General features: G+C 36.7%; 4 protein-coding genes across 4 annotated transcripts; all 4 read right to left on the reverse strand.

Moving 5' to 3' along the window:
* Nucleotides 1-2596: 2596 nt before the first annotated feature.
* On the reverse strand, nucleotides 2597-3965 carry LOC124221371 (uncharacterized). The gene is made up of 2 exons (XM_046631320.2): nucleotides 2771-3965; nucleotides 2597-2651 (listed from the first exon to the last, which is right to left on the reverse strand). Exons 1-2 carry the CDS (start codon nucleotides 3104-3106, stop codon nucleotides 2625-2627), a joined length of 363 nt encoding a protein of 120 aa, XP_046487276.1. The 5' UTR covers nucleotides 3107-3965; the 3' UTR covers nucleotides 2597-2624.
* Nucleotides 3966-4181: 216 nt separating this feature from the next.
* LOC124221309 (organic cation transporter protein-like) lies at nucleotides 4182-7954 on the reverse strand. The gene is made up of 8 exons (XM_046631197.2): nucleotides 7896-7954; nucleotides 6090-6564; nucleotides 5603-5861; nucleotides 5311-5476; nucleotides 5022-5252; nucleotides 4726-4940; nucleotides 4462-4643; nucleotides 4182-4376 (listed from the first exon to the last, which is right to left on the reverse strand). Exons 2-8 carry the CDS (start codon nucleotides 6477-6479, stop codon nucleotides 4182-4184), a joined length of 1638 nt encoding a protein of 545 aa, XP_046487153.2. The 5' UTR covers nucleotides 6480-6564; nucleotides 7896-7954.
* Nucleotides 7955-12113: 4159 nt separating this feature from the next.
* On the reverse strand, nucleotides 12114-14721 carry LOC124221305 (organic cation transporter protein-like). The gene is made up of 7 exons (XM_069135331.1): nucleotides 14660-14721; nucleotides 14300-14465; nucleotides 13974-14204; nucleotides 13642-13856; nucleotides 13378-13559; nucleotides 13156-13292; nucleotides 12114-12977 (listed from the first exon to the last, which is right to left on the reverse strand). The coding sequence occupies exons 2-7, from the start codon at nucleotides 14455-14457 to the stop codon at nucleotides 12902-12904; spliced, it is 999 nt and encodes a 332-aa protein (XP_068991432.1). The 5' UTR covers nucleotides 14458-14465; nucleotides 14660-14721; the 3' UTR covers nucleotides 12114-12901.
* On the reverse strand, nucleotides 14497-15976 carry LOC138190847 (organic cation transporter protein-like). Its single transcript, XM_069135377.1, has 2 exons — nucleotides 15593-15976; nucleotides 14497-14850 (listed from the first exon to the last, which is right to left on the reverse strand). Exons 1-2 carry the CDS (start codon nucleotides 15974-15976, stop codon nucleotides 14497-14499), a joined length of 738 nt encoding a protein of 245 aa, XP_068991478.1.
* Nucleotides 15977-17554: the final 1578 nt, after the last annotated feature.

Here is a 17554-nt window from a genome sequence, read left to right on the forward strand (position 1 = left end):
TGTTTCATATGAGAATCAAAATCAGTTGAGGTTATTAAAAGATCATCTATATAACAAGTCAGAAAGGAGGTAAATTCATTACCTAATGCCATATTTAGGGCACGTATGAATCCACTTCCTGCCGTCTTGAGACCAAATGGAATTCTGCAAAAGTGGTATAAAGTGCCACCGTGTAAAAAAGCTGTATATTGACGTGAATTTCTCTCTAGCGGGATTTGCCAATATCCATGTGTTAGATCAGTAGATGTCATGTATTTTACACCATGATATTTTCTTAATAATTCATTTATTGGTGGTGGACATTCGTTATCAGACTCAATTATGTCATTTATATATCTGGCATCTAAACATAACCTCACTCCATTCTCCCTCTTTTGTACTATTCGCAATGGATTGCAGTATTGACTATTTGATCTTTCTATAATTCCTGCTTGAAGCATTTTCTTTATCTCTGCATCTACTGCTTCTCTAAGTTTAAATGGTACCGGGTATGATTTTTTAACGATTGGCTTGTCTTTTAGTAATTTGATAGAGTGTTCATAAATGTTTGTACATCCGGCTTTCTCTGAAAATAGTTTTTCATATTTAATTAGCAATTTTTCCAGCTCAGCTTTTTGCTCTTCACTTGTACCCATAAGATTATTCGCGATCGACCGGACAGATTCGAAAAAGTTTTGATCATTTGTTTGAGATCTTGTTACTTGAATTTGTTCTATTAAAATTGATTCGATATTTTCATCCAATTTATCTTTCAAAAAATTGTGATCTTCCGATTCTACTGTTTTCTGGCAAACTAAATTCTTTTTGTAAAAATTATGGTCTTGTGATTCTATTGTTTCTGCGTTATTTTGTTCATGTTCGTTTACATTTTGAAATACAGATTCATTACATTTTATATTATTTTTTACACACATCAAATTTAGATTTTCTAATTCATTATTTCTCGGATTATCTCTTTGATCTACCGATGCAATTTTATCAAATTCACTTATTGCTACACATACATTTTCCTTATCTACTAAAATATTTTTATCAATTTCATCATTTTCTACAAAAATATATTTTAAATTTATTTCTGTTTCTTCATCAATTTTATTCTCTTCTACACAATCAGATTCATTGTCAATTTGCATCACATTTTCATGTGTTTCTGACATTTTATCATCATTATCACATTCAGGATCTTTAGTTGTGATATTTTCAAAAACTGTTTTTATATCTTCATCATCATTTTTATTTTCTTCATTATTATTCTCTTTCTTTGAATTCTTTTTAAATATTTCTTTACCTATTTTTTCATGTTCTTTTTCTGAATCTTCAGTTCTTAAAATTTTGATATATATTTTCGCGTTTTGTGCAAATGAGCTCAACCTTTCCGCAGGTTCCCGGTCGTATGAGAAAAGTGGTGGAGCTATTACTTTACCTTTAATACTAATTGTTTTCTGACCGTAATCTAAAACTACTTTATTAATATCAAGCCAATCGTTACCAAAAATCACACTACTAGACAGATGCGGTATAATTAAAAAAGCTGTTGTGATTTTCTGCGATCCCATATGAACATCAACCAAAATTTGTCGCTTAACCGCTGTGGGCTTTTTCCCAATTGCTGGTAAAACTACTACATTTGTAACTGGTAGTTCATTTAAACTATGATTACCTTTGAGAGATTTATATACTTTTTCAGACATACATGTTACTTGGCTTCCTGAATCAAATAAAGCTACCATTCGATAATTTAACACATTTATTACTACATTTGGACCCTTCGATAAGTTTTGTTTTACTCTTTCAATTTTTTCTTCAGCATTACCAATTTCGTGCATTAAGTCCTCAACTAAATTTGCATAATCCCAACTCGATGTCGGACTTATACACATCGAGCTGTTTATTAGTTTAAATTTCTATTTGGACTGGTTTGTAAATTATTGGTGTTAGTTTGCATTTGAGTTTGTAATGACTGTATCTGATTATTGGTTCCTGAGAAATAAGGTGGTGGATAATTGACGTTTGGTAAATTCATTTGGTTGCTTGTTGATGTTTGAACTTGCGGTTGATATTGCCATGGTGATAAGTTTGTACCAAATTGAGGATTTTGATAAAAGTTGTTTGCAGCATTTGGATAATTTTGTTGCCTACTTGTATTATTTATCTGTTGCTGTTGTTTATGTTGAATTTGCATGTTGTTTACATTATTCACTTGATTGTTGTTACTTTGATTTTGATATTTGTGTTTATTATTGTTTCTTTCTTCATAATTTACATCTAATTGCGATAAAGCTTGTTCTATTATTTTTGTATCCGCCATATTCACAGTTGCTAGAGTATCACGAATTTTATATGGTAATTGTTGGATAATGGTATAGTTTATTTCGAACTGGTCTAGTTTCGGTAATAGGTATTTTGCTTCCTTAAGCTGTTTAAAAAAATATGTTTGAAGTGAACCATCCTGTTGATTATACCTTCTTGAACTCCACCTTGTTTTGACTTTAACTTGGATTGGAATGGAATAAAATTTATTTTTAAAGGCTTCTTTAAAATCATTATACGTGTTGATAGTTTCTTTACTCGCTTCCCACCATATTTTTGCTCTACCTGATAATTTACTTTCGACTATCGACAATTTACACTCTTCCTTCACACATTTTAACCTGAAATAATTTTCCAAATTTTCCAAATATTCAATAGGATTTATAACTTCTTCATCTGTAAACTCGGGAGCTTTGGCATCAATGTGACTTCGTTGCAAACTTACTATTAACTCACTCACCGATATTTGATCGTTATTGGTAACTGGTTGTTGAACTGGATTCTGTATCTGTTGAAGAGCCTGTCTTTGTTGTTCGTTCTGGAGCTTCAACAATGCGACTTCGTTTGCCAGCTGTGCGTTAGTTGCTTGTTGTGCCTGTAGCTGTTCAATCGCATTTCGTAAACCCGCGAAACTCGCCATTTCCTCCTTCAAACGCTCCAGTTCTCCCTCCATCTCGCCTGTATTATTTCGTATTTGACTATTGCCTGCTTTTGATATGTCAGGTTCTGACCTCCTTGGTTTATTTGTGATCCTTGACCTAGTTTTAACAGGTGTTCTTTTAATCGTTGGTGCCATGTACTTTTGAAATTCTTATATTTCTATTTATCGCGTAATATATGTTTCTTACAATTACTACCTAAGGTCAATCATACAAACATTCAACGACGAAGTTTCAAATTTAATCCTATGTTTACTTTCTTTATGTCTAAACTTTATGTTCGGGCGCCATTTTGTAACGGTTTTTTTTTTTTTTTTTTTTTGAGGTTCAACCGATACGTTTTGATTTTATGTTATATTAGAAATCTACATATATTCAATAAACAAAATACATTAAATCAGGAGGAAACAATGTAGAACACAGATTATTTGAGTTTTGGTATAACCTTTTAAAAGAACAGGCAATCATAGAAAATCTCATTCACTCTTTCATTCACACGTTAAAATTACTCAATGCGATTACCGACGTTTTGTATATAATTATTCTGGTAAAATTTTTGTACCATATTAACGAAAGACTGGCTCTCTTTTCCTTTATGGTTCAAATTTAAAAATGATTCTAGTGAAAGAATGAATCTACTGACAAAGGACTCTAAATTATGGTGAGATTACAATAAAGTTAACAGACGAAGATATAAAATACTGACTTAAGAAGGCTATTACAGATTTGTGGCACAATCCACCTACAAATCAGTAATGAAAAGATGACTTAGCTCGGAATATCTCTGATGAAGAGAGGTGGCCTAACGGCTCCGTAGATGATCATGGATGTTGAAGTTCTTTGATATTCCTTTTATAGAATCGGTCTTCACCGATTATACTGCGTGGTCGTTCGTCGATCAGATATTTGGATTTGTTCTTTAGGCTCACAGGCTCCGAAAGATTGGGATTGCGTTGGGTTACACTTCTTGTATGAATCGTCGTCTCAAATTTTTTTTTTTTTCAAACATTTTTTTGGCTTGTTTTGTTTTCCCAAATGTTAACGAAATTATAAGAATGTGAATATGACAGGACTAGACTTTATATCGACCGTTCGCTTCGACCCCGGCTCGCAGAGAGAGAGAGTTACACTTATTTCACCGGATAGGTGATCTTGACCGACGTGACACCTAGAGTTAAGCGTTTGCCCTTTATTTTGAAACGTTGTATGTGCTTAAGGCGCGTACATACGAATTACTTTATATTCTATGTGACTCGCATGTAATATCGTTACACCTTCTACTTCTACCTCTTCTATTGTTTCTGGTAGCTTTTTCATCGACGTTTCTGAAAGAAGTAGTAACAACAACACGGCGAGCACTATGCTGCATCCAAAAGTAATGAGAGGAAGAACCGTCGAAATTTCAGACTGTAAATATACATGAATCACGTGTTGATCGAACTAACTTTTCTCGGAATATTCATTACTCGAAATTTTTTCAGCTTTGACTCACCAAGTCGACGATCATAGGTGCTGCCACTCCACCGAGCCGAGCAATAGCTGAACAAGTTCCAACGCCAATATTTCTAACTGTTGTAGGATACTGCTCTGATGTGAAGATGTAGAGGGTTGAATATGAGACTGTGATTGACAATTTTCCCATCATGGCCAAACCCGTCACTAGCCATGTCATGTCTGAAACATAAAATTAAGGGATATTCAGAATCGACGACGTGTGTACGTTATTTCTACGGACATCCGTTTGAACTTCACCCACCGACAGGAACGAAAACTGCCAAAAATAACGATATGGACGAGAGCATCATAAAGCCGCCCAAAATAACCTTCCTCCGACACTTGTCAATGGTGAATACTAAGAATGCAATTGCGGGTAGCTCCACGATGGCAGAAATGGCAGAATTTATGTAAACACTGCCTCCAAGGTTCGCGGTGTTCCATGATAGACCGTAATACGTGCAATTGTTGACAAACCTGACGATATTGATGTATGAAAATGTTCATTATCAGAAACTTCACCTACGATGACATATTGGGATCAAGTCTGTACCTTACCAAATAATGACGAGTATCAGACTCCTTTTCCTGATATTTGGGTATCTCAGTAGATCAAGCAATGATGATTTTTTACTGTTTGGCTTGTTTTCACTTCCTATTATCAGCAGTTCGTCCAATGTATCCCGCGGTAATTTCACCCCATTTTCCATCGATGCCTTGTGAAGTATATTCATTGCTTCTTCCACACGCCCTCTGCTCAGCAGCCATCGTGCAGATTCAGGAATGGACCTAATCGTGTTTAATATATGAAACTAAAGTTACGAAACGGGTGTTGTTTTACTCTTACCACGATAATGCCAGGAATAAAAGGGTAGGCGCGGTATAAGCCAGCTGTAAAATTCTCCAGTTTCTTATGTAGTATGCAAAACTGACCGTAAGAAGACAACCTCCCATAAAGAAGAAAGTACTAGTCGCAGTTGGAATTTTCTTGTTTCGATAAACCATCTCGATTGCTATGAAAAAAAAAATTGCACAAGAATCGCAGTCACATCAAAATCAATATCGAATTTCTCTCGGCAGGAAATATGCGATATCTCTACATAATTGTCTGAGATATACAAATTAATCTAGACTCTCACCAGCAACGTAAGCCACAACGTAAAGTCCAGTACTCGTTGTCGCTACAATCATTCGGAAAATTACGAACATCGTGACATTAGGCGAAGCAGCGACCAGTAGTCCCGAAATTAACTGCAAGACTGAACCCCATATCAGAGTTCGCTTGCGTCCATATTTGTCGGATAAAGCACCGAGAGTCAAAACTCCCATCATCACTCCTAGCATGAACAGTGACTCGCTGGTAGTTTTCAACCACGCATCATCGCATATCAGATTCCACTGAAAATGTGAAACCCCATAATTTTTCCTTGATAAGCTCCAACTGAAAGGTGCTACTACGAGTCGTTAAAGCGTGGTCGTTGAAGGTTACATATGACTATGAATAAACGATTAGCGATAAGTTGATCCCGTAATGCAGTTCATTTCGTTCAAGTTTTGATAGTTGAACGCTCATATGACTTGTTTGAAGCAACAAGATTGAAGATGTTCCGTAAACTGAAGACTTACTTCGGTTGTGGCAGTTGTTCCGTATTGGCTGTCATCGTAGGCAAAAGAGGCACACTTCACGACACGAGGTGTCGACGGTAAATTGCCCTTCGTTGTTAGTAGCTTAGAGCGAACTCCTTCAGTTTGGTTATACGGTTTACACTGCGACGAAATTTGTGTCGCGTTATCCCATGGATACGTAATGTTTGCCGTATATAGTCCCGGAATGTATGTTGCATTTCTTTGGTCTTCCTCGGGTGTCAGACACCTGAATTTTGGTTTGCCTAACAGGAAAATTGTGCCCATAACGTGAAAGGCGCTGGTTAATGATGGTATAAAGTTAACAACGAATACTCTTCGTTGGTACGGGCCCATTTCTCCAATGTGTGAAATAACGTCGTCGTAACCCATTCTGATCACTTCTTCTTTCTGTCCCTTTGTAGTCCTTCAAGTCTTCTCTTCACAAGATTTCCTTTCACTCGGATCAATGTATCTGCTGCAATGATAGTAGATTACAATATGGTTATTTTTTGGAAATCAAGAAGTCACCGCATATATTGGATGTGTCGTGTTATGTTTATACACAATTCTACAAACTCGGAACGATCTATTCACGGTTAGGGAAGTCTCGGAGTGGAAATTGCAAAGCTCTCGAAACTAATGTCATGAATGTGTTATTGCTGGTCAAAATGATCACACTAGAGCGCCATTGGTCTTGGAACTTGTATGAGATTGGTATGCGTTCTGTGTTTCCTAAGTGATCGATCATCCCTGAACCGCGCTACGCGTTATTATTTGTAGGATAGCACTATCATATTATACAGTACGAAGTTCTAACGCGATTAATTTTTCTCTTGACACTGCCGATACACAGTATTGTTTTCTTGTCAAAATGTACTCTGTAACAGTTACGTTTGTAGTAAGAAAAACTAAAAATTTCTATTTTATATAATTATTTTTCGATTTCCACCCTGAAAACAACGCAAATTGAGCAGTACACTTTTCACATCGTGCTACGTTTCGAATTGCTGAAACTGAAATTTTGTAATGAAAGAAGTCTCGGAAATTATCGACTCCGCGTACCAAATCAAAATTTGGACAAAATTCTTGTGTTTTTCTAGATAAGATTACACAGGTCTGCAAGGAAAGTCTGCTTCAAAATAAAAATAAAAAATGCTACAGATACGAAGCTTTTAATGTGCCGAATATATATTTGCTTTCTATTTTTGCCGCCATGTATGTATTGAACGATACGATATATATATCTTCTTTTCCATTGTTCAAAATTCAGAATTTGCTGTATTTTTTTGCTGCATTTACAATACTTCAATCTATTTAAATAGTATCCGTAGTTAATAGACGAGTTCGAACTGATAGAAAAAGAAAGATATCGCCTACAATTGTTTTCTCACCGATCAATGCCCCTGCGCTGTTCTCGTTGTGACTTCTTATCACGCAGTACGATAAGAAAGAAAACTACAAATAAGTAGAATTCTACTAGTAGATAGACTTTCCAACGTGTTCAATGTTCAAAGTTTTTAGCTGTATAATTCTTTTTTATAAATATTGTTGCTATCATTAGTGTTTGGTTATAATTACTTATCAAAAATGACGTTTCATTGAGAGGAAAAAAAAAAATTAGGAAGGTTTAGAATTCAACGAATTTCAACTGTCTAAAGTGTAATCGATCATAACTATTGATGATTAGGAAGTAAGACATAGGGCAGAATTATGTATCTTCAACCTTTTAGGTAAGTGGCAATTAAGTAGAAGGCTTGATCATTTAATCGTTAAATAGTAGAAAAATTTGGAAATTGTACGACTTACCCGAACGAATGTCTGATTATTCTTCTGGGAACCGATCGATAAGACTTGTTCGTACTGCATGACGTCTGCTAATAAACTAGGTTAAAAAATGTCAATTAGCTTTACGCGGCGTGGTATATTATTTATTCTGATGGCGTTTGGCTGCCGACTGGTGCGCTACACAGGTTAGATCGACATTGTTCAAATATATCTTTTTGGGTTAAAAATATGATAGTATACGGTTTGGAAACACAGAAAGTAACTGCCTAATATCGGTAAGATTTCTAAACTTCATTCTGCATTCTTACAATTTCTCCAGGATACATTATCCTGGTGTAACTCCCATTCTATTTTATCTGTACGAGTCAAGCCTTCCTGGCATCATTGTGACAATAATGGGTGTTATTTCAGCCATTCTCACTAAAACCTGTATGGATATTTTCTTGCGAAATTGCCGTGTTAAGACCGGGATACACCATTATAGCAGCATCCCTCAGTTTTAGTAGGTTACGTTCTTTTGATCCTAATTAGCGATTTCATCATCAACGTGATAAGATTTTCGAAATTATTCAAATCAAGAGACCGGCAACGACTATAGCTTATTCCTAGTCTTTTACTGGAATTTTTTTTTGCTTTCGAAAAATGGTGTACAAAATCTCCAGGTCTCGCTATTCAAAAGTATCAATACATGGAACATTTATCAAATTTTTCTCGTTGTATGAAGCGTTGAGCTGGTGAGGGTGACAGCGATTCGGTCACATTGTTTGGTGGTAAGCAGTAAACATCAAGAACTTTGTATTCGGCACCTGTCGATTTTCTCCTTATTCATTAGTTAACAAGTTTGTGTGAATATAGAAAGTGTTCTTCCTCTTGGAGACACAACTTGTAAGAATGTCTGTAAGTGTGTTTACATTTTGGAATCTTACGCTTCTTGATGCGAAGCTCGTAAGACAGTCAATGACCGTCTAATATTGAAATGCGGATATGCATCATCAATATTAATATTAATCACGAGGCAATTTTTCATTGTTGAAATGTATAATTTTGAAAAACTGGTAATTCGAAAAATTAACGACGGAGCCAGGAATCGAACCTGGTATCTAGCGATGCTTTACCGGAGCCTTACTCCACTAGACCACCTAGCCGCCCTGACTCTGATGTCGTTAATTCCTCTCATCACCAGTAAGTTCAAATTTGTTTTCTTGTGCTGTAATAGTATGTGTGAATATAGAAAGCCGGTAAAGCATCGCTAGATACCAGGTTCGATTCCTGGCTCCGTCGTTAATTTTTCGAATTACCAGCTTTTCAAAATTATACGTTTTAACAAGTTTGTGTCGAGTGTCAGGAGAAACCCGTTCAAGTATCCCGAATGAGGACTTACTTTCCAAATTTTTTCACCTCCTCGGTCATCTCCGGTAGCTTATTCTCGACCTTCCCGAAAGAAATCGTAGCATCCCGAACGGCAGGCTCAGCTGTGTAGCATCTGTAAATATAAACAAGTGGTAAAACACTTGCAATTTCAAGCTGTAAAAAAGTACGAATTCCCCCCAAATTAGAGATACTACAGCTCACTTTCTTAATAGGGCCGCGACAGTAGAAGAGGGGAGGCGATTTTACAGGAATCTGAGGTCCCCCACCAGATTTGAAAAAAAGTCAAAAACTCCCTCATTGGGGCCAACCTTTCACACACACGCGGATATATTGTTTACATCGGTTAGACTCCAATTTTACTTTATTTTAACCTAGAAAAATATTTGTCAGTCAATATTTTATTAACACTTCCGTTTTTTTTTTTTTTTTTTTTTTTTTTTCACACGATCATCCGAGTTACTGTGTATTGGAATGGGAATAAGTTTGTTCATGTGGTACAAGAAGTGACAGAGCCATGGCAATGGCTGCGTAACCCCATTATACGGAAGGGGGGAAGCGGCCCTATTCAGGATGTGCGCTGTAGTTTTGGAAATATTTTTTCCTCGGACTTATATTTTTGTTGTTTCGTTATGTTTTGTGAAAAGGAAGGCAGAGTCGAGTATAAAACCGGCCGATTATATGAGAATTGATTGCACAGAGAGGCAGGTGTGAAGGGTACAGAAAATGATTCTCTACTTGTCGACCGAGTAGTTCCACTTATCGTCGCTTTTTGCTTCATGTCGATCCAACTGGGATTCAAGCTTTATTTTCAACAATTTTATCTACAGCAATTTCACAGAATCGAAAGCCGCTACACTAAGCTATCTTCATATAAGATGGAATCTGTACTTTTCCATCTGAAAAATTTAAAGTTAGTTCGCGATCTCGTCAGGACGTTGACTCGAAAATTTTGTAGTTTCACCTTCGAGTTTCTTCCTCAAAGCTGTAAAACTATTGTTGTGGGTATTTTTTTCACTTGTAACGTCATTTGCTCTGATTGTTTCACTGTGTTTGTTAACATGGGAACTCATATAGATCCAGATTAGCATGGCTGATGCGACACAGTATGTATCTACGTACCTTCTTCCAACCGGTTGTATATGCTTCAACTTTGTGTCAAATAAGAACGAAAAACACTTGAGCCAATCATTTTACTCCGAACTGTTAAAATTCGAAGTAAAATAAATCCATGAAACGTCGATGATTTTCGGCGGCTGACTGTCGCATATCTCCAGTATTCCTGACAATTTTTTTTCGTGCTTTAAAAATTAATGTGTAAAATTTTTGGATCGCGTGCTTCAAATGCACAGTAATACGTGAAATATTTTTCGATATTTTTTACTACATGGGCTATTCCGCGTCAATCGGATCAGTCATCTCTCAGATATTTTTTTAATTTGGCATGTGGATTGTGTGTGAGGAGTTAGATTTTTGTGCCAAAGCGCGAATCTCATAATGCAAAATTCGATTTTTTATTAACAATAACAAATTAGACTCCCATTTTTTTCAAAAATTCATAACTTTGGCAAACAATTAGATACAATATATATTTTTTTTTCAAATTACGCGGAAAGCTCCATAGAATTTTAAAAAAAATACGAAATGGTAAAAAAAAGTTGTTATCAATTGTTTATTTAACAATTAATTTTTCAAAGATTTTTAAAACAGTGACTGACACGATCAAAAAATTTTTTTGAAATTCTGACATGTTCCTTGAACTGTACTACAACCTGTGAATTAATTCCAGAGGGGTGTTTTTCTTCGTTTTCGAGTAAAAAATCATTAAAGGTGTCGATGCGCATGAAATTGCGGCGCGCCGAGTCTCTACGTAATGGCGGGCGGCCGGTTGCCGTCCACCGCTACCCCGCGGTGGCGTCGCAGCGTTATTTTAGAGTCATTTTCACGATGTAGGACATGATTGAAGAATCTGAAAAAAATACCGTACCTTCACAAGGCCTGCTCAAAGCGATAAGTGAAGTTTCAAGAATGTGTATTTATTTTAAAATAAGTAGCAAGTTATGTAATTATTCTCATTTATGTGCACTCTCATGGTGTGTAACCGTTATTTTGAATCTCTGTAATAAAAAAACGGTGAAAAACACATTGTTGAAACTTCACTTATCGCTTTGAGCAGGCCTTGTGAAGGTACAGTATTTTTTTCAGATTCTTCAATCATGTCCTACATCGTGAAAATGACTCTAAAATAACGCTGCGACGCCACCGCGGGGTAGCGGTGGACGGCAACCGACCGCCCGCCATTACGTAGAGACTCGGCGCGCCGCAATTTCATGCGCATCGACACCTTTAATGATTTTTTACTCGAAAACGAAGAAAAACACCCCTCTGGAATTAATTCACAGGTTGTAGTACAGTTCAAGGAACATGACAGAATTTCAAAAAAATTTTTTGATCGTGTCAGTCACTGTTTTAAAAATCTTTGAAAAATTAATTGTTAAATAAACAATTGATAACAACTTTTTTTTACCATTTCGTATTTTTTTTTAAATTCTATGGAGCTTTCCGCGTAATTTGAAAAAAAATATATATTGTATCTAATTGTTTGCCAAAGTTATGAATTTTTGAAAAAAATGGGAGTCTAATTTGTTATTGTTAATAAAAAATCGAATTTTGCATTATGAGATTCGCGCTTTGGCACAAAAATCTAACTCCTCACACACAATCCACATGCCAAATTAAAAAAATATCTGAGAGATGACTGATCCGGTTGACGCGGAATAGCCCACATGCAGCAAGGAGGTGAAAAACCTAAACATTTGTGATATAGTGACAGGGTCAAGTAGTAAATATCAGGAACTTTATACTTGGAAACAGTGGATTTCTTCTTTATTGAAAAGTTTACATGTCTGTGGAGTATATCGAGAGCTAAATCACAGCGAAGGTCAAAGTAGTCGTTTTTGCTACCGAGCGAATACGTAAGGTATGCAAAAAAAGTACAATATGCAATATTATTTGTGCTAAATTTTCCTCAAAGAATATCATTCGGAAAATTCATCCAAACATTTTTCATGTGAGCTTCACAATCTATTACGAAACAATCAGTTTTTGAATTCACCTGAAGCGTGGTCTTGGAATAAAAATAAGCTTCTTTGAACCGAACGGCATGTCGTAAATGTCATACATGAGATTTTGGAATGTCAGAAAGTAGGGAATGAAATTTTCTAATTACCTCTATTAAATTTTTGTTTGTTTTTTTGATATTTCATCTACTGTATCACTCGCGAAACCTCAACTATTTTAAAGCAGTTTTTAGCATCAATTTTCAATTTTCAGAACAAAAATAGAACAGGTTCACTTGATTGTAAGGTTGTTCGCAATAATTACATGTACTACATTTGTTGGATATTTCACGTATTTCTGATGTGGAATATGGTTAGTGCGGGTGAAAAAACTAGTTGCGTTTTGAATAGAATAACTTCAATATGCGAAGGTGACTGTTAAGTTTGCAATTTGACATCGCATCTTTCCCTCCGCAGACTTGATATATTTCGTACGCGCGCTACAAGGGGTTACATACGTGCGCCATCTGACTAGCTTCGTACTAAATAAATAATTTAACACCCTCGCGGTTTTTCTTCGACAATTTAAAATTATTAATTTTACAGTTTCTGTAACGCCTGGGTGTTATCAACACCATTCAAGAAGGTGTTGGCTTGTTTACTTTTCTTCTTACGCCTGAAACAATAAATGCTTTTCATCACGCTAGTCAACGCTACTCAAGATCATATCGGCAGTACTTATAATGAGAGATACGTTCATTGAACGCAGTCGGACTTTCGAACTCGAAGCTGCGGTTCACAAGCGTTTTATCATGGCAATGAAAAATTCAAAGTATCCTGAATGAAAAATTTACCTTCCAAACCCTTCCACCTCTTCTATTGTTTCCGGTAGCTTTTTCTTCGATGTTTCTGGAAGAAGTAGTAACAGCAACACGGCGAGCACTATGCTGCATCCCATAGTAATGAGTGGCAAAAGCGACGAAATTCTAGACTGTAAATAAACGTGAATCACGTGTTGATTGAACGTACCTTCTTCGGAATTTTTATAACTTGGAATTTCTACAACTTCGCCTCACCAACTGGAGAATCAATGGTGCTACAACTCCACCGAGCCGAGCAGTAGCCGAACATGTTCCGACGCCAATATTCCTAACTGATGTAGGATACTGCTCTGATGTGAAGATGTAGAGGGTTGAATATGAGACTGTGATTGTCAATTTTCCTATCATGGCCAAACCCGTCACTAGCCATACCATGTCTGAAATGTAAAATTACGTGAAATTCGGAGTCGACCACGTTTTTACGTTATTGTCACAGATATCCGTTTGAACTTCACCCACCGTGAGGAACGAAAACTGTAGAAAGTAATGACACGGACGATAGCATCATACAGGTGCCCAAAACAACCTTCCTCCGACACTTGTCAACGGTGAACACTAAAAATGCAATTGCGGGTAGTTCCACGAACGCAGCAATTGCAGAATTTACGTGAACGCTGCCTGCAAGGTTTGCGGTGTTCCATGATAGACCGTAATACGTACAATTGTTGAGAAACCTGACGATACGGATTTGCGAAAATGTTTATTATTAGAAACTTCAGCCGTCTGATTGTCTCGAAATACGACGCTAACATCACCTACGATGACATATTCGGATTAAGTCGGCACCTTACCAAATAATGGCGAGTATCAGACTCCTTTTCCTGATGTTTGGGTATCTGAGAAGATCAAGCAATGAGGATTTTTTACTGTTTGGCTTGTCTTCACTTCCTGTTATCAGCAGTTCGTCCAATGTATCCCGCGGTAATTTCACCCCGTTTTCCATCGATGCCTTGTAAAGTATATTTTTCGCTTCTTCCACTCGACCTTTGCTTAGCAGCCATCGCGCGGATTCTGGGATAGACCTGATCATGTGATGTGAAAATTCACTAACATATCTCATACGCTTCGAGCTATCAGTAAAACTAAAGTTACGAAACGGGTATTGTTGTGCTCTCACCATGAAAATGCTAGGAATAAAAGGGTAGGCGCGGTATAAGCCAGCTGTAAAATTCTCCAATTTCTAATGTAATATGCTAAAAGGACGGTCAGAAGACAACCTCCCACGAAAAAGAAACTAATTGTCCCAGCTGGAATTTTCTTCTTTCGATAAACCATCTCGATTGCTATGAACAAAAAATTTCACGAGAATTTCAGTCACGTTAAAATCAATGTCGCCCTTCCCTCGGCAGAAAGTATCATTGTCCCTGCATATTTGTCTATAGGATATACAAATCGATCACGACTCTTACCAGCAATGTAAGCCACAAGGTAAAGTCCGGTACTCGTTGTCGCTACAATCATTCTGAAAATTACGTACATCGTGAAATTAGGCGAAGCAGCGACCAGTAGTCCCGAAATTAACTGCAGTACTGAACCCCATATGAGAATTCGCTTGCGTCCGTATCTGTCAGACAATGCACCGAGAGTCAAAACTCCTATCATCACTCCTATCATGAACATTGACTCGCTGACAGTTTTCAACGAGGCATTGTTGCATACTAGGTCCCACTGAAAATGTGAAACTTCATCATTTCTTACTCATTAATCTCGTACCGAAACACGTTACAAGTCTTTAATGTGTTCTGGCACACATATCACTAAGAACAAACGACTCGTGATCACTATCGACGCCACTTACGAAAAGCAGCATGTTTCAGATTTCACCACGAAAACTATCATGTCTCATTTAGTGCAATAAGGATTCTCTGAAGATTTGTGCTGTGTGCGGTGGTCGAAACGAAAGTCAATTTGTGGATAAACGCAGAAGTGCGTTTTTTTTGCTTTAAAATAAACTTATAAATATCCTCGAAATTGTGGCGTCGATGCAGATGTTAGAAAAATAAATGCTTTTTCTTACAGGTTCCTTACAGATGTTTTAAATTTGTTTCCGATTTGTTGTCAATATAAACATCAATTTCGTCTTATTATATTTGTATCAAGTAGTCCTTACGTAAACTATGCGTATTGTTTCTACAAGAGTGTAACAACTATTCTATCTTATTGCAGATAACTGCACTCTTACTAATCTGCATTAAAGCGTGTTAGTTTTCGCGGCGAAAACCCCAACATGCTAGTTTTAGTAAAAAATCTGAAACGTGCTACCTTTCGTCAGAGGCGTCGACTTGATATCTCAATTGTGTCCGTTTTCTTTCACGTGTGGTAGCTGAACGCTCGACTATTCGATAATATTATCATTCCTCGTTCATTCGGAGCGAGAAGAATGAAAAAGTTCCATAAGCTAAAGTCTTACTTCGGTTATGATGGTTGCCTCGTATTGGCTGTCATCGTAGGCAAAAGAGTCACACTTCACCAAAGCAGATGTTGACAATGTATCGTTACTCCGTAGCTGATAGAGGTCTCCGTTAGTTCGGTTATATCTTTCACACTGCGACGAACTTTGTGTCGCATTATCCCATGGATGCGTAAAGTTCGCCGTATCTGGTTGCAGAATGTACGTTGCATTTTCTCGGTCTTCCTCGGGTGTCAGACATCTAAATTTTGGTACGCCTCCCAGGAAAACTCCCCCCATTACGTGAAAGGCGCTGGTTAGCGCTGGTAAGAAGTTGACAAGGAATATTCTTCGTTGGTACCGACCAATTTCTCCCGTGTGTGATATTACGTCGTCGTAACCCATTTTTATTTCTTTATTTTTTCTTTCTTTCTACTCTTCCGTTTTCCAGGTCTTTGTTCCACGGGATTTTAATTCGGTCTCTGATGAGTTAGGGGCACGTATGGAATACATTGACTCCTTATCGCATGTTCATTTTCTACTAATTCAACTGGTGTCTTCTGTTTGTGCACATCTTTCCGGTATACGTACTGAAACATTCATTATGGCTTCAACAATTATCAATCTATTCATAACCCCTCAACATTAACGCCTAGAAGAATTGATATTAGTGTTATTTGTGCCGGAATGGGAAAAACAGACTTTTTTATAATACTCGACCAACATCCATTCGAGACAAAATCAAATACTGTAGACACTTGTCAGGGATATCGAAAAATGCGTGCTTCAATCTTGTTATGCATATGGAAAATTTATTTGGTGTTTTTAAATGAAACTATTTAAGCTTTGCAAAATACACGTGGTTCGTTTACAACGTTTTACTGTGGAATGGCGTGTCAGACGTTTTATAATGGAAGTGTGATACTTTGGACTTTTCCACACGATTTATCTCACTGTTCTTTGTCTTAGTGTTTATTTCACTGCCGTCATTCAAACGCCGCAAGGTATTTGCCAAAAATTGAAGGACGATTCTACCTATGCAAGTATATAGCCGGGATCCTTCCGTTGGTCATTATTTGAAACGCTGACAGAATTTTTACTCTACTCTGAGTGGTGAACAAAACCTGATCGACGTTCGATTCAATGTTTCTAATTTGTCATGTTCCAAAAGAGAAAACCTTATGCAGATGCGTTTTTTTTAATAGATGTCGACGTCACGGGGATCACAAAAAAGATATTGTCGTGACAGCTTGAAGAACAGTTTAGAGAAATTCAATGAGAATGAAAAAAATTATCCACCTTATCTGTATTTGTGTTCGATAACGGGCCACTTGACTTGAAGCTGTTGACACATTACAAAGCAATTTTGATGATGAATGTTGGTAAATTAATATTGAAAACGTATCAAGTCTGAGTTTTTTTTTTTTCGTGATATAAATGTGAATTTCCATTTGTAATTGGAAAATTACTACAAAACTGGAGAACTTTGTCAATCATGTTTGCGGTGAATTGTTTGTTACTTGTCTGAAGATGCGAATGCTGACTCGCGACTTTTCCTTCAAAGGGTCAGAGTCGGCATCGTTTGACGAAACTGTTTCCATATTCTTGTATAATTAAAATGATGAACAAGTCTGTTTGAAGGTATATATAGGTAGGTAAACAAATATTTTGGGTTGCTATAATGGCGTGAAATGAATTTTATGGAGATTTCGTAACAAAATAATATTCAAGGACTCTAAGATGACAATATTTCGTATTCGTTTCAAAGTATTGTGTACATTACCACTCTTCATTCGACTAATTTAGGCCATCAATGAAACACAGCAAAGAATTTCACTTAGGACGACTAAATTCGGGTAAATTCCGAAGAGTTTGGCTGGATCAATAACTGTTTTTTTTGTTTATCTACTGTAATTTATGACGTTATTCGCTTATTATTAATCACCAAACTGGCCATGTTGTACTTGTCGAATGTTGCGCAAC

Source organism: Neodiprion pinetum, chromosome 1 (assembly GCF_021155775.2).
Source record: "Neodiprion pinetum isolate iyNeoPine1 chromosome 1, iyNeoPine1.2, whole genome shotgun sequence".
Taxonomy (NCBI): Eukaryota; Metazoa; Arthropoda; class Insecta; order Hymenoptera; family Diprionidae; genus Neodiprion; species Neodiprion pinetum.